Source organism: Bufo bufo, chromosome 4 (assembly GCF_905171765.1).
Source record: "Bufo bufo chromosome 4, aBufBuf1.1, whole genome shotgun sequence".
Lineage (NCBI taxonomy): Eukaryota > Metazoa > Chordata > Amphibia > Anura > Bufonidae > Bufo > Bufo bufo.
The window spans coordinates 333944596-333968195 of record NC_053392.1 but is presented as its reverse complement, the minus strand read 5'-3'; the positions used below and the strand labels follow the sequence as shown (position 1 = coordinate 333968195).

General features: G+C 41.6%; 1 protein-coding gene across 2 annotated transcripts in view; it reads right to left on the bottom strand.

Annotated features, from left to right (window-relative positions):
* LOC120998241 (sine oculis binding protein homolog) overlaps window positions 1-23600 on the bottom strand; it is a 238010-nt gene that overhangs the window by 150181 nt on the left and 64229 nt on the right. For both annotated transcript variants that reach the window (XM_040428833.1, XM_040428834.1), the window contains one exon: window positions 5929-6123. In XM_040428833.1, the coding sequence (XP_040284767.1) occupies window positions 5929-6123 (195 nt within the window). The remainder of the gene's footprint in view (window positions 1-5928; window positions 6124-23600) is intronic.

Here is a 23600-nt window from a genome sequence, read left to right as displayed (position 1 = left end):
CAAACACAAACAAATGAAACCCCAAAACTAATACTACCCTTCAGCTCACAACACAAAAATATTGAAAAAATCATCAACACCCATTGGCATCACATCCAAAAGGACAAAACGATAGGCCCTTCCATCTCCACAAAACCGTACATCATATACACAAGAGCCCCAAACTTAGGCCTGAAAATTGCGCCGTCTGTCGAAAGTCAACAGAAAAAACAAAATCTCACAATGAGCACATGGCAAAAACTCAAAGGATTCTACAGATGCAATCAATGCTCCAACTGCAAAATTACCTCATTTAAGAAAAAAACCGAGAGAGTACAATCCACAACCAATCATTTGCAGCACTGGAAAAGGTAAAAACAGACTGGAGAGGAGGGAACCATATAGCCAAGATGTCCCGCATTGAATCAAAATTCATTTTTGAGTTCAACACAATCATACCAGGAGGCCTAAACGCTGACTTTGAACTATTCGGGTTCTTATAAACTATCCCAGAGTGGCCGCCCCCACACGACTCGCGGTAGGCGTCCGGCTGTTTACCAGCACCCCTACCGACACTCGATACGTGGCCGCCACCCCATAAAGCAAGAAGAAAAAGACGACCCGAACACCACTTAAAGATTGAGAAACTCACCACTCCAAAGCCAAACGGAAACCGCAAGACCCAAGACTGGACCCCACAATTGGATCCAAAATACGCAGCGGTGCCACAAGAAACCCTAACATAGACTCCCAGATACCACGAACAGCAGTCTAAACAAACACACCACTGACAGAATACACCACACCAACCAAAATCACAACCAAAAATTGAGCAAAAAGAGCACAACCACATAGCACAACACACACAAAGAGTCCAATTCCTCTAACCAGCACATAACACACCACTTTAGTGTCACCACCAGATGAAACACGCCGCACCCCTAATAGACACCACCACCCCACACACACTCCCCATAAGAACACAGCAGCACTGCAAAAATATATATAAACACACAAATATAAATATCAACATAAATAAAATAAAAATAAAAACCACACCAGGTTCCCAATACACTATCCCAACACACTATCCCCATAAAACCACAGAACCTGGATCATATTAGAGAGCTCCCTAGATACTGCACACACCTACCACCGAAATCTGCACAAAATATATCAGGATAAAAAACGAAAAAGCATCACTGAAAAAACGCACCAAAAACGCACCATGGAAAAACGCACCATAAAGAAATGCATCGGTCACGCAAGAAAATATACAAACAATAACACAAGAATCCCTACATGGATTCTCAGACACCAGTAACCCAAAATACACACCACCAACAGCACAACACCAATGGATCCCAAAAAAACGCATCCAAATCCTGGACCAAATTAAAAAATGAGCAAAAACCCAACAAGACAACACACACAACACTAAGAATCTATTCCCTCACTAAACACGGAATGCACCACCCTAACCACCCACACCACTTGCCACTAAAGACACCACAGATACACCCCCTGCTCACATACAACCCGAAAAAAAGCTACAACTACCGCAATCCAAAAACGCACCAATGAAGAAAAAACTAAAACCACACGAAGGCTCCCCACACTAAAGACGCACGGACAACATACCGCACGGACAAAATATCACAAAAAAACACTGCAGAAAAAATCCCAATACCGCAGAAAAAAACGAAAAATCAAAAGCACAGAACTCAGTACAAATTAGAGACCACAAACTGATAAAGAACAAACCACCGAAAATACAGAGCATAGAACTTAAACCAGGGTCCACAAACAGGCAGAAAACGCAACGGTACCGCAGCAAACATAAATATTGAAATACCCATAGAACTAAGACTAAGGCCTCTTTCACACTACAGTATGTCCATTTCAGTGTTTTGCGTTCCGTTTTTAACAGATCCGTTGTTCCGTTTTTTTGGTTCCGTTGTGTTTCCGTTTCCGTTCCGTCGTTCCGTTCCGTTTTTCCGTATGGCATATACAGTATACAGTAATTACATTGAAAAAATTGGGCTGGCCATAACATTTTCAATAGATGGTTCAGAAAAAACGGAACGGAAACGGAACGGAAACGGAAGACATACGGATGCATTTCCGTATGTGTTCCGTTTTTTTTGCGGACCCATTGACTTTAATGGAGCCACGGATCGTGATTTGCGGCCAAATATAGGACATGTTCTATCTTTCAACGGAACGGAAAAACGGAAATGGAATGCATACGGAACACATTCCGTTTTTTTTGCGGAACCATTGAAATGAATGGTTCCGTATACGGACCGTATACGGACCGCAAAAAACGGACCGCAAAAGGGAAAAAAAAACGGTAGTGTGAAAGAGGCCTAAACCAGAAAATATTAACTAATAGAGAACCAAAGCAACAACTAGCAAGGACACCACACTGTCATTAGCAGCATAACAAGCAAATATATATGTATACAAAAAAGTAAACAAAAGAAACTATCCAACTAGTACTTATCCAGATTTTCGATGGCACCAGCATACAAAAAAGTTTGGACCATACCAAACAAGATCCAGTCCAGGTCTTTGTAAGATCCTCCAGCAGCATAAAAGACAATACACGCCAGTCAGAAGGCTACCACTGATGAAGAAGGCAGCTAAGTCCTTCGAAACGCGTCTGGTGACCTCCCTCTAATACCTGCTAAAGAACTTTATCCTGGAAGCGCTTCCTGTCAACCGACAAATCCTCCGGATCGAGAAAGACCACCAGCGAAAATCTTCACAACTAATCCGGCAAAGTCAAGCGAGACGCCAGAGAAGTGACGTCATACCCACGCGGCACGCCGAGAAGACCGGGAAATAGACACAGCAGAGCGCATCGAGATCGCTCCAACAGCTGGGACATCTATACTTCACAAGGAAGGTACACAGTCAGGGTGCAGCTTTTTTCCAATGTGTGGGACGGTATAATTATATATATTCACTTCCACAACTTTTATGTGAATAATACCAGTGTTGAACTGTATACAAATGAACACAGCCATATACTGGACCCGCTGAAGGTGAAAGTCACCGCCAGACAATCACTGCATTGTCACCACCAGACAATCACCGCATTGTTATACTCTTCCTTGCACACCTTACTGTGCACCCCCACTGCTGCATATTGCAAACCAACATTTTTTTATCCTACGTTTTTTACCTTACATTTTTATTTAAAAAATTTTTGGAACCCCATCCTTCAGAACATCCATATATATTTTTAGACTTTTAGAACTTCTATTTTTTACGCTCCAATCTCAAACGTATTTTTATAAAATTAAAATAAATACATATTTTGAACATCATCTGTGTACATTGCTTACTTAGCTTACTGATAGATGTAGAGTGCCGGTCCTTCACTATATACTTTATTGCTACAAATCGCCTTTCTGACCGGGTGAGTCAGTTCAGAACCAGAGCACCTACCCATTGTATTGATCAGGTGAGCCACCAATAACCCACCTCTCTTCTTCACAAAATTACATCCCTGCCTCGCAAGTCCATGCCTCGTTTAATGCATGACAATATCCTGGTGGCCTTAGAAGCAGCTGATTGACCCTGTATGCTGTTACTTAATCTACGATCTAATACCCAAATCCTTCTCTGACAAGTGACTCCCCGAGTGTTACCTCCCCTAGGACATATGATGAATGTAGATTATTACTACCTAGATGCATAACTTTACATTTATCCACATTGAACCTCATTTGCCAAGTTGATGCCCAAACACTCAGAGTGTAGTTTTTGGACATCTTTCATAGACTGCATAGTACTACATACAGTAGCTTGGTGTCATCTGCAAAAATAGAAACTGTGCTATTAATTCCATCCTCAATAACATTAAATGAATAAATAAATAAAAATAGGGGACCCAGCACTGAACCTTGGGGTACACCACTTATAGATCATTCAGAATAGGAATGATTGACCACAACTCTCTGGACATGGTCCTTCAGCCAGTTTTATATCCAATTACAAACTATGGGGCACATTTATTAACACCAGCATTTTAGATAATGGTCTTAATAAGGCCCTGCAATGGTGGTGGATCCGTCAAAATTATGTACAGGCCTCAGCCTCTTCAGGACTTCCTTCGGCGGATCCACCGCCGCTTCTAAATGTAAGACAGCTTCCTAGCTGTCTTACATTTAGACCATTTTCTCCACCTAAAACAGGCATACAAATGGTAAATGAGATGGGCCTGCCAACCTGTCCCATCCCACAAAACTCCCACTTTTTTAGACCTTGCGTCGGCGGGGAAAAGGCACAGATTGTGGTGCACAAGACCTTTGTGCCGCAATCTCCGGCAGAAATACACCAAATATAGGCATAATTCTATTTAATAAATGACCCCCTATATTTTAAAAGCCTATAGACTTTATTTTACCTATTACACCCCTATAAGGGACAGTATGACTTAGCAAAATCCAAGAACACTATATCCACAGCCACCCCGCTGTCCAGGCTTCTACTCACCTCCTCCTAAAAACAAATCAGGTTAGTTTGACAACTTTTGTCCTTGGTAAACCCATCCTGGTTATCACTTGGGATATTATTAAGAGTCACACATTCCTGTATTTAGTCCCTTATGAGTCCTTCGAACATTTTCCCCCAACAGAAGTTAAGCTTACTGGTCTATAGTTACCAGTGGAGCACCTAGAGCCATTTTTGAATATGGGCACCACATTTGCCTTGCGCCAATCTCTTGGCACTGTACCAGTACCTAGAAAATCTCTAAAAATTATGAACAGGGGCACAGCAATGACTGGACTGAGCTCTTAAATAACTCTTGGTTGTAACCCATCTGGACCCGGAGCTTTGTTCACATTTACCTTATTTAACTTAGCTTAGACCATATCTACAGTTAACCAATTGAGTATATTACTGGATATGTTAACAGCCCTGGCACCACAAATATCAGCTCCTTTCTCTTTTTTTTTGTATATATAGAGCTCAAATAAAAACATTTAGTAACTCTGCCTTTTCCTAATCTTCAGTTACCATCCCCCTTTACTTTTATATATATAATATTTCATTCGTTTTTCACATTCGGCTTTAATAATATTTGCCTATCTCTACACTAATTCCTTTGCTGACATTTAGGTATAAAAAATATGTCATAGCTATTTTACCCACTTGCATCTTTATTTTAAGTAGCTTTCCAAAAATTGACATTTATTACCCGTCTACAGGATAGGAGATGAATGTCTGATTGTTAGGGACCCAATGGCTGGGATCCCCAGAATCAAAAGAATGGTGAGCCATAGTCCCCAATTCCTACTCGCTGCAAGACCACAGTGAAGAGGAGTTTGAATGGAGTGACAGTTAAAAATGCGCACTATTCAAGGGGGGTTATTTATCATCCATGCACTCCAGAATTTTGTCTTCAAAAAGTCACATAATAGGGCTTTTGTAACTTTTTGAGGTTGTTTGTGCAACATTTTTGTGACTTTTACACAGCACCCTCCAGTTTTGAAGAATGGGGGAGAAGCGGGTGAGGTTAGCTATGTTAATTAGTTTCACTCCAGATTTATGACTGGAACTTTTTGTAAAAAGAAGAAAAAAGAAAACTGGGACAGCGTTTCTGAACAAAAGTGTTAGGTTTGAAGATGAGCCAATAGCCCCATAGTCTATGGGACTGATGGAAACAGCTAAATACAATGCTCAATTCTGTTCTAGTGATCTGTGAGGGTCCCAAAGATGGGGCCCCTAACCATCAGATACTTATCACCTATCCAGTGGATGGTAATCATTGGTAATGGTTAAAATGAATTTTATTATGTTTTTATATTTTCTGTTGTGTCTGACTTACTGGTAAATAACTTATATACTGCATTTATAGTATTTATTGTCATTACAGCAACATCAGCCATCATACTTTATGAACACAAATAGTACACATATAAAGTCTCTGCATACCTGCTGGTGGTTTCATGAAAGGAGGGGGGATTAAAGGTACCACAATTGGCATATTTCCATGATTTCCATGATCCCTTGACCCTGCTGGAAATTCTGTGAGCCCATTTCCTGTGACAAGCCCTGAATAATTTAGATTTGCATTGAATGGTGAGATAACACTTTCCTCTGATACTTTAGGCTTTGGCAATGAATTTTCTGAAATAAAATGAAAACAATTAATATATATATAGTATAACATTACTATGTGTTGCTACAGCACTTACATGAGTCTTTCTAAATTCACTTTTTACACATTACTAACTACTCCCCACTACAAACAATTGCTTTTCCTATATAGATGGTCTTCTTGGGCACTCTTTCAGTTGGAAGTCATTCATGTGATGGCTCCAAACCCATTACACTTAACATTTTCTTATTATTTCTCTTATAATTTATAGCTGTTAAAACGGACCCGTTACCTCTCCTGACATGTCTGCTTTAGTAACTACTTGCATTCCTCATGTAATAATTCCAGATAATCTATTCATATAACTCTATGTTGTGTATTTTATTTCATTATTCCTGCTATAAGTAATGAATGAATTATTAGCAGTTTGCAATACAGGTCCAGGTGGGTGTTACCAGTTGGGGTGTGTCCCTGTGAAATCTGACACGGGCATTACTGATTGGATAATGTCAGACTGCATAGGGACACACCCACCACTGGTAACATCTTGACCTTCAGTGCTAACAGCTAGTCATTCATTCATAACTTTTAGCAGGAATAATAAAGGATTGGATTGACACAAAGTAATAATAATAAATGCTCCAGAATTCTTATCACAAGGGGATGTAAGTAGTTGCTAAAGCTAACATGTCAGGAGATGCTACAGGTCCTCTTTAAGACAGATGCAGTAGTGCTGAATTTGTTGAGGCTGTAAAATAACTTTTTTTTTATACGTATGGCTGATCTAGTGGAAGAAAACCACTCAACACTCGTCTAAATAAAGCGTCACTGCATCTTTTAGTCTAGGGCTATTGTCTACACTGAAGCTTTTATTAATTTATTTTTTTCTTTTTGTTTGGTTTTCACATCATTTTTTCGAAGTTATTGTCAAGCAATCTTCCAGTAAGTGACACCTGAAGATGTAGTATGTATGTTGGGCTTTTAACTTTTTATGTACTGTACATGTGGCACAAATTAAATGTATTTAACTTAACTATAGATCACATTTAAAAAATCAACAAAACCTACAAGTTACATCTTGTGAGACCTGTAAGTTGTGGAGGGGACCCCTGAGTGTTATTGGAAATGTTCCAGTTTTATTACTTTTTTATACCATAATATGCCAATGTCATGACAGTGTGAACAGTGCTGATGCTTTTTTTCCCCTTATTGGCCAGAGTGCAGACTAGTTGTTGCTTTGGATAATTTTGTCTGCACTGTTCCTTTAAAAATGAAAATGTTCCATTGTGTACAGTAGTAAGCATTGTAGTTCTACATTGGTAAACACTTGAAATTGGTCTTGCCCTTTCCAATATGGCTGTTGGGGTAGTGTAACGGCTCCAAACACCATAATTGGTGAGAAAGCACACAGTGTTGCCCCTTGCATTGTGAGGGGCATAGAAATTCGGCTGCCAAACTACTCATATGGGCTAGTGGCTAGTTTATAAAAGGGGATTTTCTACCTGCCTTCGGGGAGTTCAGGGAGCCTTGTTGGACAGCAGTACATGTAAATGGTTTAGCCCTGTGAAGAGCTGAATTCTTTTGTAGGTCAGAACATTGGAAGAAACTGTAAAAGTGTTGGCAACTGGTGCTACATACAGTACAGACCAAAAGTTTGGACACACCTTCTCATTCAAAGAGTTTTCTTTATTTTCATGACTATGAAAATTGTAGATTCACACTGAAGGCATCAAAACTATGAATTAACACATGTGGAATTATATACATAACAAACAAGTGTGAAACAACTGAAAATATGTCATATTCTAGGTTCTTCAAAGTAGCCACCTTTTGCTTTGATTACTGCTTTGCACACTGTTGGCATTCTCTTGATGAGCTTCAAGAGGTAGTCCCCTGAAATGGTTTTCACTTCACAGGTGTGCCCTGTCAGGTTTAATAAGTGGGATTTCCTGCCTTATAAATGGGGTTGGGACCATCAGTTGCGTTGAGGAGAAGTCAAATTGATACACAGCTGATAGTCCTACTGAATAGACTGTTTGAATTTGTATTATGGCAAGAAAAAAGCAGCTAAGTAAAGAAAAACGAGTGGCCATCATTACTTTAAGAAATGAAGGTCAGTCAGTCAGCCGAAAAATTGGGAAAACTTTGAAAGTAAGGGCTATTTGACCATAAAGGAGAGTGATGGGTTGCTATGCCAGATGACCTGGCCTCCACAGTCACCGGACCTGAACCCAATCGAGATGGTTTGGGGTGAGCTGGACTGCAGAGTGAAGGCAAAAGGGCCAACAAGCGCTAAGCATCTCTGGGAACTCCTTCAAGACTGTTGGAAGACCATTTCAGGGGACTACCTCTTGAAGCTCATCAAGAGAATGCCAAGAGTGTGCAAAGCAGTACTCAAAGCAAAAGGTGGCTACTTTGAAGAACCTAGAATATGACATATTTTCAGTTGTTTCACACTTGTTTGTTATGTATATAATTCCACATGTGTTAATTCATAGTTTTGATGCCTTCATAGTCATGAAAATAAAGAAAACTCTTTGAATGAGAAGGTGTGTCCAAACTTTTGGTCTGTACTGTATATGCAGTCTGTCCGACCAGATTCCACAGTATTCCCCAACATTTCTTTTGCTTAGAGGCTACCACTTTTTACAATGGCTTTTCTTGCTGCTTTTGGCTGACAGTGCAGGAGTATCCCTGTCTTCTGCTTCTCCTCACAGATACCTGCTACACACTACACAGAAGCTCCTAGCTAAAGGGGTGGGACCAACCCACACCAAGCAACTGTCTTTAAGTCCTACAAATTAACTCTCCCCCCCCCATATACAGCCTTTAGGATATAAAATGTAAAACAATATAGTTTATCTTCTATAGCAGCAAACCCCTGAGTTACCCCACATGTATAATGTAAGTGTTAGTAAGCTTTGCTGACCTTCACCTGTACTTCATTGTGCCCAACTAAAATCAAGTTGCTAGCTACCAAGGAAGCTACAAAGTATGCTGCAACGTGTGCCAACCTGTTTACCTTGAGTTTATATGGGAGCTGTTTTGGGGGCTTAATATGGACTCCTATTCCCTCCTGGAAGCAATGCGTATTGGGATACATTTTGGCTCTGAGACAGAATTTTGGAACATATTTTAAGGGTATGTAGACATAGATTTGGCATAAGCCAAGCCAACAAATAGGCGGTATAAACTAGGCTATACAGTCTAACGATACACTAGATTTATCATTCAGCATTTTCAGACTATCTCCACATTAGACAGGATTAGTCAACATGGGACAATGTGTAACATAAAAAAGTAAAATATGTAATCTGGAGTAAAATTCTCGAAAAACTCTTGTAATCTGGCTTTAGCAGAATCTGATGGGTGCTGGATTATCAAGTGCTCTTGATTATTATATCAATAATAATCAGTTCTATATATCCAAAATATAAATTCTATAGTCATATAAAGACAAATATTTTTTCATAAGGGTAGAGAACCAGAATGGCAGCACAATTTTCACATGCCAATACTACACTTTCACTTTATGGCAAATTGGTTCTCTGCCATCAATTGGTTTTTGCCTTCCTCCGGATCAACTTGAGTTTAAGTATTAAACGGTTGGACTTGATGGTCATTTTCAACTATGCAATATACAGTATGCTCACTTTGGTTATAAATCAGAGCAGTCTCAATCTGTTCTCTCTGCTCAGTTGCTTTGTTCTGGTCTTGTGAAACTCCACATTATTGTGCAGTATTATGTAGTATTTCCATAAGTGACCAAGACAAGACTGACCAGAAACATCCAGTACAACCCTTCCATTCTTGAGCAACACTGCATGCTGACCATGTTAACTAGAATAATTCTACCCCTTGTAAGAGAGGATTACATGAATTCAATCATAAATGACAGTAAAACGAAGTGTCATACATTGTTGCTATTTCAATAGAACATGTAATAACTGCCAAAATATTGGAACAACCTTCATCAACAAATGCATCAGAAACCAAGGACACCTACAGGCTACAACACCTGCAGTCTATAAAATTGTAGATAATGTCTTCTTTAAAAGGGTTCTCCGGGCTTTTACTATTGATGACCTATCCTCAGGATAGGTCATCAATATCAGATCGGCAGGGGTCAGCGGACAGGAAGAGAGAAGGGAGACGGCATGTGTGCACATCTGATCAGCGGGCGTGTCGAGTGTCGGACCCCCGCCGATCTGATATTGATGACCTATCCTAAGGATAGCTCATCAATAGTAAAAGCCCAGACAACCTCTTTAATGAACTGAAACATAACCAATTCCTCTTCTTTTCCTGTGAGAATAATTTTACAACACTCTTATTTTCAAAGGAATGATCCACCCTTTTACATGGAACATATTTCTCGAATTCATAATTGCTTCACATGAAAATCCAATCTACTAGTATCTAGCACTTAAGGGCAAGTTAGAAAGGTTTGTATTATTCACTTGTGATTATGTAGAAAATTGTTATGAAGGGGGAGATTGTCACAGGAGGTGTTGATTGTCACAGTTCATTTCTGATATATTAGAAATAAAACCCTAATTCCAAAAATGTCAGGACATTATGTAACATGTTAATAAATATAAATTAAATCAGAATGCAATGATTTTCAAATTACATAGACCCATATTTTATTCACAGTAGATAATAGAACACATATCAGATGTAAAAAATAAGACATTTTACCATTTCATGAAAAAATTATCTAATTTAGAACTTGGTGGCAGCAAAACATCACAAGAAAAAAATGGGACAAGGGCTACAAAAAGCTGGAAAGTAAGTGGCACTAATAAAAAACAGGAGCAATTTGAAACTAAGTCACATGACTGGGCATAAAAAGAGCGTATTAGAGAGGCATTGTCTCTCAGAAGCAAAGATGGGCAGAGGTTCACCAATCTGCAAAAAAAAACTGTATCTAAAAATTGTGGAGTCATGTTCTCGTTGCAGCTCCTTCCCCCGCGAGAACTTGAGCTCCTTCTCCCTGGCTAAGAGCGGGGCGCTCTGATTGGATGCGCTCGCAGCCAGGGAGAAGATAACTGTGCCCAGGAGAAATACAAGTCCACGCCTAGTATAACCGAGTCACCTCATTTGCATATGAGGCGGCAAAAGATACGGGGACCACAGCAGACGAACGAGGGGCTCTTTAGAAAAAAAGACATCAGTGGGGCCGCACTATAAGGTAGGATAATAATTAGATTAAGGATATCCAGGTGAAAGGTCCTCTTTAAAGCTGTATCGTGCAAATAAGTAATTTGTCAACACAATCCAAAAACTGCAGCTGCAATGGGGCCCGTGGGGAAGGGGGCCCGCAGTGGAGGATAGGCCCCGCCCCCTAATTACCTTCAATACTGGCTCCCAGCCATTTACAGTCTAAAATTTCTATCGTCAGTGGAGAAAGCTAACAGACCTTTGATGATGTCATCACAGGTCCTGTACATCTAGCAAGGGAACTGCACAGAAAATAGTGTTGTTCCCAAGTTAGAACATTGCATCTGCCAGGACCTGTGATGACATCATCTTCAGCATCACAGGTCCTGCACAATTTAGCAAAGAAACTGCACCAAGAATGGTGTACAGTAGTTCCCAGGTGTCACGCTTTGCTGTGAGAGGGAAACACCACACCAAGCATAGAGGGAAGGGGGGGAACAGGGAATCAGGCCTGAGAACTAGGGATGGAACTTGGACATCTCCTAGTAAAACCCTAACCAAAATCCTGACTGAATACCAGTATAAACAGAACCCAGAGGTAGGTGTGTTCATACGCAGGAATACCTAGAGTCCTATCTAGCCCTATAGGACCCTGATACTAATGGCAGGGACGCGACTACCTGTTCCTCCAAAAGGAAGGATGAATAGGAGTCTCTTTCAGGCCTAATACAAACAATAGGGAAATGCAACACACAGAACCCAAACTAAATACAAAAAAGGGAAAGGAAAGTCTTAACTTCAAAGGGGCTATGGAAGCACCAGGAACTTCGCCGAGACCCACACACCAACTATCTACAACTGAAACTGGAGCTATAAACCGCATAGCATTGTGGAAGAAGCAACAATAGATAAGGAAGGTTAAATGTCACGGTGGGGAGTGGAAAAAAAAAAACACCGTACAATGTAAGAAGGATAATGGTAGCAACTAGGGCAGGACGCCGGGATCAAGGAGCAGGTCACCTCCTATTGCGTCCCTAATCCTCTCCCTAACTCCTAACCGTATGAGCGGACCCTGATGGTGGGACGGCTCATACCCTGGATACCTAATATCCTGAGTCGCCCTGGAAATACCTCACTTGGGAGCAGGGGAGAGACGACCTGTTCATCCACAACACGGAGGAACAGGAGTCTCTAAAGGCCTAGAAGCAGGGAAAGGGAGAGACCGTATACAGCAAGAGGATTGGCAGGTAAGAACAACATGACAACTCACTCACCTGCCGAAGCCTCCACAACTGGAACCCGTGCATCCGTACAGGAGCCCGAACACACAGCAGGTCACAGTACAAACAACCCACACAGGAATCCAGCATACCAACTCTGCCAGAGCCCCCCATGCTCACACAGTGCATGGCAGCCCCAAGCAGCGCTGCAAACAGGCATCAACATACAGGGCAAACGTCAAACATACATGTAGGGACAAACACCAACAACAGCCCAGACATGTAACAACCATGAAGTCGTACAACACACCCTGAACATAAACCCACACCTAACAAATAACAAGTGAGGTAGGGAATCAGGAGCCTACATAAAGAAAGACAATTTATGTCCAATAAGGTGGCCCTCAAGGACTGGGCAGAATCACCCAGGCAAGGAGCAGAGTTCGATCAACAGATAAGGCTGTAGTACAACTGCCCCCACCCTGCAAGCCACAGGTATATAACAAGCTTGCGGCCACACCCAGGACACACCATAATCCCCACTAGCTAGAAGATTAACCCCTAGCACACCAAAAAGCAGAGAGGCACACCTTAAAGTGGAATTGCACATGCAAACCAAAAACTACACGTTGCCACCAGAAACAAGTCTGCACGGCAACCGTGTCACGGTCAAACAACAATATGACCGTGACATTAAATGACCACATTAGCAACACCTGAGGCAAGGGGTGTGGCCATTACCAGAAACAACACAGACGCCTATTGATCCACCAGGAAAACTTGTCAGATCAAACCACGTGTTGCCAGTCTCACCAATCTCCTACCACCTGTCTCGGGAACGTCCGTGATACCAGGTTTGAAAGGTGTATCTGCCGGGACCTGTGATGACATCATCACAGGTCCTTCAACCCCTAACAGCAAAGATTAGAAGTGCACAACCTAAGGAGGTCATCCACTTTTCTCTTCATTTGCCCCCCCCCCCCCACCCATGCCTTGTTTTCTCTTTCCTCACTTACAGTTGCAAGAAAAAGTATGTGAACCCTTTGGAATTATATGGATTTCTGCACAAATTGGTCATAAAATGTGATCTGATCTTCATCTAAGTCACAACAATAGACAATCACAGTCTGCTTAAACTAATAACACACAAAGAATTAAATGTTACCATGTTTTTATTGAACACACCATATAAACATTCACAGTGCAGGTGGAAAAAGTATGTGAATCCTTGGATTTAATAACTGATTGAACCTGCTTTGGCAGCAATAACTTCAACCAAATGTTTCCTGTAGTTGCAGATCAGACGTGCACAACGGTCAGGAGTAATTCTTGACCATTCCTCTTTACAGAACTGTTTCAGTTCAGCAATATTCTTGAGATGTCTGGCATGAATCGCTTTCTTGAGGTCATGCCACAGCATCTCAATCAGGTTGAGGTCAGGACTCTGACTGGGCCACTCCAGAAGGTGTATTTTCTTCTGTTTAAGCCATTCTGTTGTTGATTTACTTCTATGCTTTGGGTCGTTATGCTTTCGCAACACCCATCTTCTGTTAAGCTTCAGCTGGTGGACAGATGGCCTTAAGTTCTCCTGCAAAATGTCTTGATAAACTTGGGAATTCATTTTTGCTTCGATGATAGCAATCCGTCCAGGCCCTGACGCAGCAAAGCAGCCCCAAACCATGATGCCCCCACCACCATACTTCACAGTTGGGATGAGGTTTTGATGTTAGTGTGCTGTGCCTCTTTTTCTCCACACATAGTGTTGTGTACTTCTTCCAAACAACTCAACTTTGGTTTCATCTGTTCACAGAATATTTTTCCAGTACTGCTGTGGAACATCCAGGTGCTAACAGGGATGTTAGCATATGCCAGAGACTTTTGTAAGTCTTTAGCTGACACTCTAAGATTCTTCTTCACCTCATCGAGCAGTCTGCGCTGTGCTCTTGCAGTCATCTTTACAGGACGTCCACTCCTAGGGAGAGTAGCAGCAGTGCTGAACTTTCTCCATTTATAGACAATTTGTCTTACCGAGGACTGATGAACAGCAAGGCTTTTGGAGATACTTTTATAACCCTTTCCAGCTTTATGCAAGTCAACAATTCTTAATTATAGGTCTTCTGAGAGCTCTTTTGTGCGAGGCATCATTCACATCAGGCAATGCTTCTTGTGAAAAGCAAACCCAGAACTGGTGTGTGTTTTTTATAGGGAAGGGCAGCTGTAACAAACACCTCCAATCTCATATCATTGATTGGACTCCAGTTGGCTGACACCTCACTCCAATTATCCCTTGGAGATGTCATTTGTCTAGGGATTCAGATACTTTTTCCACCTACACTGTGAATGTTTACATGGTGTGTTCAATAAAAACATGGTAACATTTAATTCTTTGTGTGTTATTAGTTTAAGCAGACTGTGATTGTCTATTGTTGTGACTTAGATGAAGATCAGATCACATTTTATGACCAATTTGTGCAGAAATCCATATCATTCCAAAGGGTTCACATACTTTTTCTTGGCATTTTAGATGCCAGTCTTAATAAAGCCCTAAGCTGGTGGTGGATCTGCCAAAGCTATGAAGAGGCACAGGCCTCTCCAAAACTTCGGCACATCCAACGCCAGTTCTAAATGTAAGACAGCTTCTGAGCGGTCTTGCATTTAGACCTTTTTCTACACCTAAAACAGGCGTACAAAATGGTGAATGAGACGGACCTTCCGGACCATCCCCTTCTCCGCCCGTGCAACACCCACAATTTTAGACCTGGCAATGCATATCAAAGCAAAAACGCTATCTGCGCTTGAAATACACCTAATTTAAGCATATTTCAGCATAGTAAATGACCCCCTCTGTTTTCAACTTCTCATTATAGGGTATTGAATGCAGATTGATGGGGAAAAACTAGATTTTTTTTTATTTAAGCAAATGGCCACAACTTAACAAAATGTAAAAAAATGAAAGGGTCTGAACCGAATGCACTGAACTTCTGCATGGAAAGGATCAGTCCTTCTCTCTGTCTAAGGCCCCTTTCACAAGTTTTCTGTGCCAGTGCAATGTGTGACGTTAATGCATAGCACCTGCACTGAATCCTCACCCTTTTAATTTAGTTTTTCACGCATCAATTCTAGGGTTGACTGCCATTCACTCACAATCAAAGGGAGAAAAGTTTACATTAATTCACAGAAAAGAAAACAAAAATATTCCACTGAAAAACAGAACCTTTATTTTAAAAAAACAACTAAAACTCTCACAAAAAATATACCAAAACCCCATAGAAAAAACAATACTACCCCCCTAAGATGTCCCTGACTTTTCTTACCTAAAGCGGAAAAGAGTACCTGCCTGTCTGTTGTAAATTATTCAGTGTAGGAATTGACTTCGGTCATTGCCTTTCCCCTCTCTCCTTTATTTTTTCTGTTTAGAACCATCCCACTTAGAAGGGTGACCCCACACTAGACAGCATCAAAACTCCAATAATAGTAGGGTGTGTGAAGGGTTAGCTAAGAAGACAGTGGGATCACCCTTATCAAGGCAGCTGTTAGGTTAGAACAGCCAGGGACATCTTAGTGGGGTACTATTACTTTTTGTATTGGTTTTTGGTATATTTTTTGTGGGAGTTTTAGTCTTTTTTTTATAATGTTTATGTTTTAGTGGGAATATTTTTGTTTTCTTTGCTACAATTAAAATTACCATGAAAAGGGGCCTAAACCTCTGGGGAAACTACGACCCTGCAGCAGAACTTCTCAGAGCGCCCTGCGCCATCTCCTCTGCTTTTCTTTTCCAGAGTGAGAAGTATGGATACCATATACTTTCTATGGATACCATATACCCGAGTAGAGCAGATGAAACATGATGATGTAGATCACACTGAGAAGCGCTGCTGCAGAATCATGGCTTCTTCAAAGATTTAAGTCTCCTTCAAAAAGCTTTATTTTCATTTTGTCATTTACAGATTTCATCTGTCTAATGTTAAATTGTATTTAAGCATGAGTAACCGTTCAGTGGGACAAATATGCAATAATAGGGGCATCTGAAAGGAAGCAAACACTTTTTCAATGCATTATAACCATTATTTTATTCTACAAACATAAGAGCAGCCAAAGGGTAATGAAAAGAACTGAGAGTGTAAAATATGCAAATGAGAATTAAGCCTTACGAGCCAGCATAATTATTCCTGAAAGTAATGCTAAAATGTTTTACATACGTCTGCCAGCAGACAGAAGAGTCAAGTCTGAGTGAAGAGTGGCTGGCAATATGGAACTGATGCATTCAGCATGGATAAGTGGACTGCAGGCCCCTACAGCTACAAAGCGGCTGCTCAAATGAAAGCTGTGAGGACAGCATGTAGTAGCATTGATGAGCTGTTTCTAAACCTCCGCAATGCTCTTTGCATGGTAATTAACTTTATGATCCAGCAAGGGAACTTCTGGCAAGGGGGCATTTGCTTTGCTTTCACAAGCAAAGCCTTGTGCATGATATGCAAAGTAACTTCTGAAGCTTTGTTCTCTAGTCTCATACATGACTTACACTTCCAGAATGCAAGAACTAAAACTTTTTGGGAGCATAAGGGGGTTTTCTGAGTTATTGTAAACTTTGCCCCATACCAAAAAACTTTCTCCTGCGCAGTCCTCATCACCATAACTTCAGTCCTCCTCCCATTATTTGTATACAAGACTGCAGCGGGTATGTTGAAGTATATGGCACATGATCGCTGCAGCCTATCACTGGCCTAAGTAATGTCGTTCCATACACTGCTGAGTCCAGAGATAGGTGCTGTGAAAACATGCCATACACCTCAACATCATCACTTGTATACCAACAGTGGAAGGAGGAGGCACTGAGAATTATGTGGTAGAAACAGGTGAGTATACTATTATTTTTTTATTTTATCCAACTTCCTGGCATGGGGAAAAAGTTACTATAACTCAGACAACCGACAACCTCTTTAATTCTGTTTGTTACTCAACCCCCCCGTGTAGGAGCTACTCACTGCCACACAGAATCCACAAGGTTAAGGAGCTTTCACCCTCAGCTGAAGTGTAGACTCAGCTCAACTGCCTGGCACCTCCGGCACCTCCATGGGTTCTGGCAATTATGAACTGCTACAAACTTCTTTCCACCTTCAGTGGTGACTTCAAATGACACAAAGAGGTCTTACCTTCGCTTGTAACACTGTAAGGCTTAGCACTTTTTATACAAGTACACGCACAATCCCATTATTTGCCTGGCAAGGCTTTGGCCAAGTGCCACCCTTTTTTTGGCTCGCTAGCCACTGATGTCAACTTATATGCAACATGATAATGCAACAAACAGGTTAAAAATGCTGAACAAGACAATGTTACTGTATGTGTGTGTGCATGTATGCAGTGAGTGTGTATGCATGAATCAGTGTTCATTTGTGTATGTGTTAAAAGAAATATTAATTATTAATATCAATAGTTAATATTCATAAATAGGCGTGAGTTGTCTATTGATGACTCTGCCTATTTATGCTATAAATACTAACAAGACTAACTAAACTAGTTACCTAACTAGCTATCTTCCTTGGTTTCACTTACACTTTTTCCCTGAACTAAGTGTGAATTACTACTACAGGGGCAACTATAAATGACTATACACTGCGTTATGAATAATAAAGTATATTTATTAAAACAAATACAAGTCTACAGTCTAATTATTGCTATAACTATATATATTTATATCAAAGGACATATAAATGTATATATATACTTATAGTCGCACACAGTAATATATAAATAACACTACAATACAAACCTAACTACACTACACAATACAATACACAATTCCACCCCACAAATCTACCTAAAAATACACTTACACACACACAAGTAATTAGCAGAAGCCCACCTACTTGGTTACACACTGTCGCTACAGGATAACAAGGGGTTATACACAAATAGTGGCACTGCAAGGGTTAATACATGCAGGCCAGAGATATAGGCAGGGATGTAGCTGTGGGTTACAGGTTAGTGCAATACAGTGAAGGGGTTAATATACTGCTGCAGAGGTCAGGGCAGCAGTGAAGGGGTTAATGCAGGTAATGCAGGGGTTCAGGAAGGGTACAGGGATTAGGAGTATAGCAGGGGTTAACTACAATCCCAAGAGTGGGATCAGGGCTTCAGGGGTCAATGATGGGGTACAGGGATAGGAGGCAGGGCAGGACAAGTAATGATACTTAGCCAGCTGGCTGCAGGGGTTAGCTGCTGCGTCCATCTTCCTTCCTTTCTCCTCTCCCATCACTCTCTTCAATGGGGCTGCACTTATCCAGCGCAGCGCTGCCTGCGCTTTCCTCCAAGGGCTGGGGACTGCATCTTGAGTGCTGCCTGCACTCTCATTTCTTCTGGGGGCAGGTCGGGGATTCTGTCTCCTGAGCGTAGCGCTGCCTGGATATTTAAACCCGGCTGCGCTCGCTCCCGTTTTACCGCGCTGCAGGCATGCGCACGCACGCCTGCAGCTAAGTCCACGTGGGCCGGCTCGGTGATATGACGTCACCGCGCCAGCCAGCGCGCGCTTCCAGATGGGGGATGATTTGAATCTCCCGCCTGGGAAGCGCCCGCATACCTCCTGCTGCTGTAATTACAGCATCAAAGGTATGCGACCTACAGGGGCGGGGGAGTTTTTTGTTCCCCTGCCTTTGTAGTGCAGAACATCTCCAGCCGTAATTGTCCAGTTGTCGGCCTCCCTTCCTACAGGCGCATTCCAGAGGGAGGGCACCCGAGATGGGGGGGCATATTGGCCATATTTAGGTTTACTTAAAAGTATATATATATATATATATATATAATTTGGGGCTACATATATATATATATATATATATATATATATATACACACATAATATATATATATATACACATACACATAAAATCTGGGGCATAAATGGTTGGCTATAAGCCCACATCCTAGGGGAACATAAGTGTAAATACATATACATAGACATGTATGCTGACAAAGGGGCATACATACATCTATATATACACATATACACACAACCTGGACAGACCCATATACTGGACCCACATACAGGGGACCCATATGTGTCCACTGGCCATACAGGGCCAATATATATATATACATATATTAGACATATATACATACAGTACAGACCAAAAGTTTGTGGAATGTGGAATTGGAATTATGTGGAATTATATACATAACAAACAAGTGGGAAACAACTGAAAATATGTCATATTCTAGGTTCTTCAAAGTAGCCACCTTTTGCTTTGATTACTGCTTTGCACACTGTTGGCATTCTCTTGATGAGCTTCAAGAGGTAGTCCCCTGAAATGGTCTTCCAACAGTCTTGAAGGAGTTCCCAGAGATGCTTAGCACTTGTTGGCCCTTTTGCCTTCACTCTGCGGTCCAGCTCACCCCAAACCATCTCGATTGGGTTCAGGTCCAGTGACTGTGGAGGCCAGGTCATCTGGCGCAGCACCCCATCACTCTCCTTCATGGTCAAATAGCCCTTACTTTCAAAGTTTTCCCAATTTTTCGGCTGACTGACTGACCTTCATTTCTTAAAGTAATGATGGGCACTCGTTTTTCTTTACTTAGCTGCTTTTTTCTTGCCATAATACAAATTCTAACAGTCTATTCAGTAGGATTATCAGCTGTGTATCCACCTGACTTCTCCTCAACGCAACTGATGATCCCAACCCCATTTATAAGGCAAGAAATCCCACTTATTAAACCTGACAGGGCACACCGGTGAAGTGAAAACCATTTCAGGGGACTACCTCTTGAAGCTCATCAAGAGAATGCCAAGAGTGTGCAAAGCAGTAATCAAAGCAAAAGGTGGCTACTTTGAAGAACCTAGAATATGACATATTTTCAGTTGTTTCACACTTGTTTGTTATGTATATAATTCCACATGTGTTAATTCATAGTTTTGATGCCTTCAGTGTGAATCTACAATTTTCATAGTCATGAAAATAAAGAAAACTCTTTGAATGAGAAGGTGTGTCCAAACTTTTGGTCTGTACTGTATATATATATATATATATATATATATATATATATATTAAAATGTCACCCTTCCCTCTACAATACACCCTTGGGATGTATTTGCCCCCTCAACCCCAATCACTGTTGGTGACCGTTCAGTAAGGACTAAAGTATAACCTGGCCCTTAGGTACCTAGACATCACCCATCGCGACCGACTCCTCTGAACTGCCCTTCACTGTAACCAAACGTCTCCATCCACAGAATACACTGTCTTCTTCTCTCTCTGGAACTTTCTTGATCTGCGGTCTGTCAGTGTCGATCTTCAGGTATCAGCCACTCCCAAATTAGTATTTTCCTGACTCTGCAATGGCTTCACCCTCACAGTCTCTAGGTCGATCCACGTAGCAACCGTGGACTGGCCTCCTTTCATTTCTGCTTCAGGTATCAGCCGCTCCCGATGTACTCTGGGATAGCTTCACCCTCACAGTCTCCAGGTCGTGAGGGTGACCCTTCTTTCTGGAGTAAGGTCAACCGTGGAATAACCTTCTGTTAGCAACGGCACAACTTTTCTTCGGACACTTCTACCATCTTGATTGAAGAATCTCTTGTTGAGGAGGTTCTCCCATGGACAGATACGCAGGTCTTTACAAGGCAGGTCAGAATTTCGGAGTAAGAGGTGATATCATAGTACCTAAATTCTAACTGCGGGAAAGAACACCGACATTCAGTCCAACCCTTGCGAACTTCACCGTTCTTGGGGTTAAAGTGGCAAATGAACTTGTAAAGGAGGGGGTCTGTCCCTAGGGGTTCTACTTTCTTCCCCATTCACACACAAACAGGTCCTCATCCCTCCCCCACCCAACACCGCCAACCCAAAATGACATGAACATACTCAATACAAATATGACATTATGGGTTTTCAGGACTGTAGAGGGATGGGTGATATTTGAATTTACGGGGTAAATAAGGGGTTAAGTGGCACTGCAAGGGCTAATATACGATGCAGGCCAGGGATATACTACAGGGAACATAATGCAGGCCAAGGGGGAATAGGAGTAAATCAGGGCAGGGGAATTAGGGATACCTCATGGGTTAATATTAGTGGCAGCAGTAAAGGGGTTACTGCAATGCTGGAGGGAAAGGGTTAATTGCAGACACAGGGTATGTGGCACTGCAATGCAGGAGGAAAAGGACACAGGGTATGTGGCACTGCAATGCAGGAGGGAAAGGGTTACTCAGCCATCTCCAGGGGCACGTGGGGCTGCTCTGCCTCTCTTCATGGCCTCTCTTCTTTCATGGAGCTGTTCGTTCCATCTTCCTTCATGGAGCTGCTCAGATCATCTCTTTATCTCCCATGTGTGTCTCTGTTTGTGGTCCAGTCCCAAGAAAGAGAGCCACCCTTTGTCCTAGCTTGGCCTAATATAAGACCAAAAGCAGCCCACCTTCCCCCTCCTCAACCTAAGGTGCAGGGATATGACATCATCGTGTGCATGTGACGGAATGCATGCACTCAGACTGTAACAGATAACTGCCAGTTGGCACCCTGAGGCTCAGGATCTGTACAGACAAAGGCATCAAAGGAATTCCTGCTCAAGGTGTAAATGAGAGCATCCCCCCAGATACACCATGGCACCACACTTATGTCAATAAACAATCCCTAAACAGAAGGTGGGGGAGAGCATAATAACTAGGCTGATATATATATATATATATATATATATATATATATATACACACTCACCTAAAGAATTATTAGGAACACCTGTTCTATTTCTCATTAATGCAATTATCTAGTTAACCAATCACATGGCAGTTGCTTCAATGCATTTAGGGGTGTGGTCCTGGTTAAGACAATCTCCTGAACTCCAAACTTAATGTCAGAATGGGAAAGAAAGGTGATTTAAGCAATTTTGAGCGTGGTATGGTTGTTGGTGCCAGACGGGCCGGTCTGAGTTTTTCACAATCTGCTCAGTTACTGGGATTTTCACGCACAACCATTTCTAGGGTTTACAAAGAATGGTGTGAAAAGGGAAAAAAATACAGTATGCGGCAGTCCTGTGGGCGAAAATGCCTTGTGGATGCTAGAGGTCAGAGGAGAATGGGCCGACTGATTCAAGCTGATAGAAGAGGAACGTTGACTGAAATAACCACTCGTTACAACCGAGGTATGCAGTAAAGCATTTGTGAAGCCACAACACGCACAACCTTGAGGCGGATGGGCTACAACAGCAGAAGACCCCACCGGGTACCACTCATCTCCACTACAAATAGGAAAAAGAGGCTACAATTTGCACGAGCTCACCAAAATTGGACTGTTGAAGACTGGAAAAATGTTGCCTGGTCTGATGAGTCTCGATTTCTGTTGAGACATTCAAATGGTAGAGTCCAAATTTGGCATAAACAGAATAAGAACATGTATCCATCATGCCTTGTTACCACTGTGCAGGCTGGTGGTGGTGGTGTAATGGTGTGGGGGATGTTTTCTGGGCAGACTTTAGGCCCCTTAGTGCCAATTGGGCATCGTTTAAATGCCATGGGCTACCTGAGCATTGTTTCTGATCATGTCCATCCCTTCATGACCACCATGTACCCATCCTCTTATGGCTAATTCCAGCAGACTAATGCACCATGTCACAAAGCTCGAATCATTTCAAATTGGTTTCTTGAACACGACAATGAGTTCACTGTACTAAAATGGCCCCCACAGTCACCAGATCTTAACCCAATAGAGCATCTTTGGGATGTGGTGGAACGGGAGCTTCATGCCCTGGATGTGCATCCCTCAAATCTCCATCAACTGCAAGATGCTATCCTATCAATATGGGCCAACATTTCTAAAGAATGCTATCAGCACCTTGTTGAATCAATGCCACGTAGAATTAAGGCAGTTCTGAAGGCAAATGAGAAATAGAACAGGTGTTCCTAATAATTCTTTAGGTGAGTGTATATATTACACAACCTGGGGATTATATAAGTATATATATATATATATATATATATATATATACACACAGTATATCCACACAACCTGGGGGCACTTAGGTATATATATATATACACATCCCCATCCCCATCCCCACACATATATTGGGCCCATACTGGCCATACAAGGCCAATATATATATATATATATATATATATATATATATATATATATTCAAAT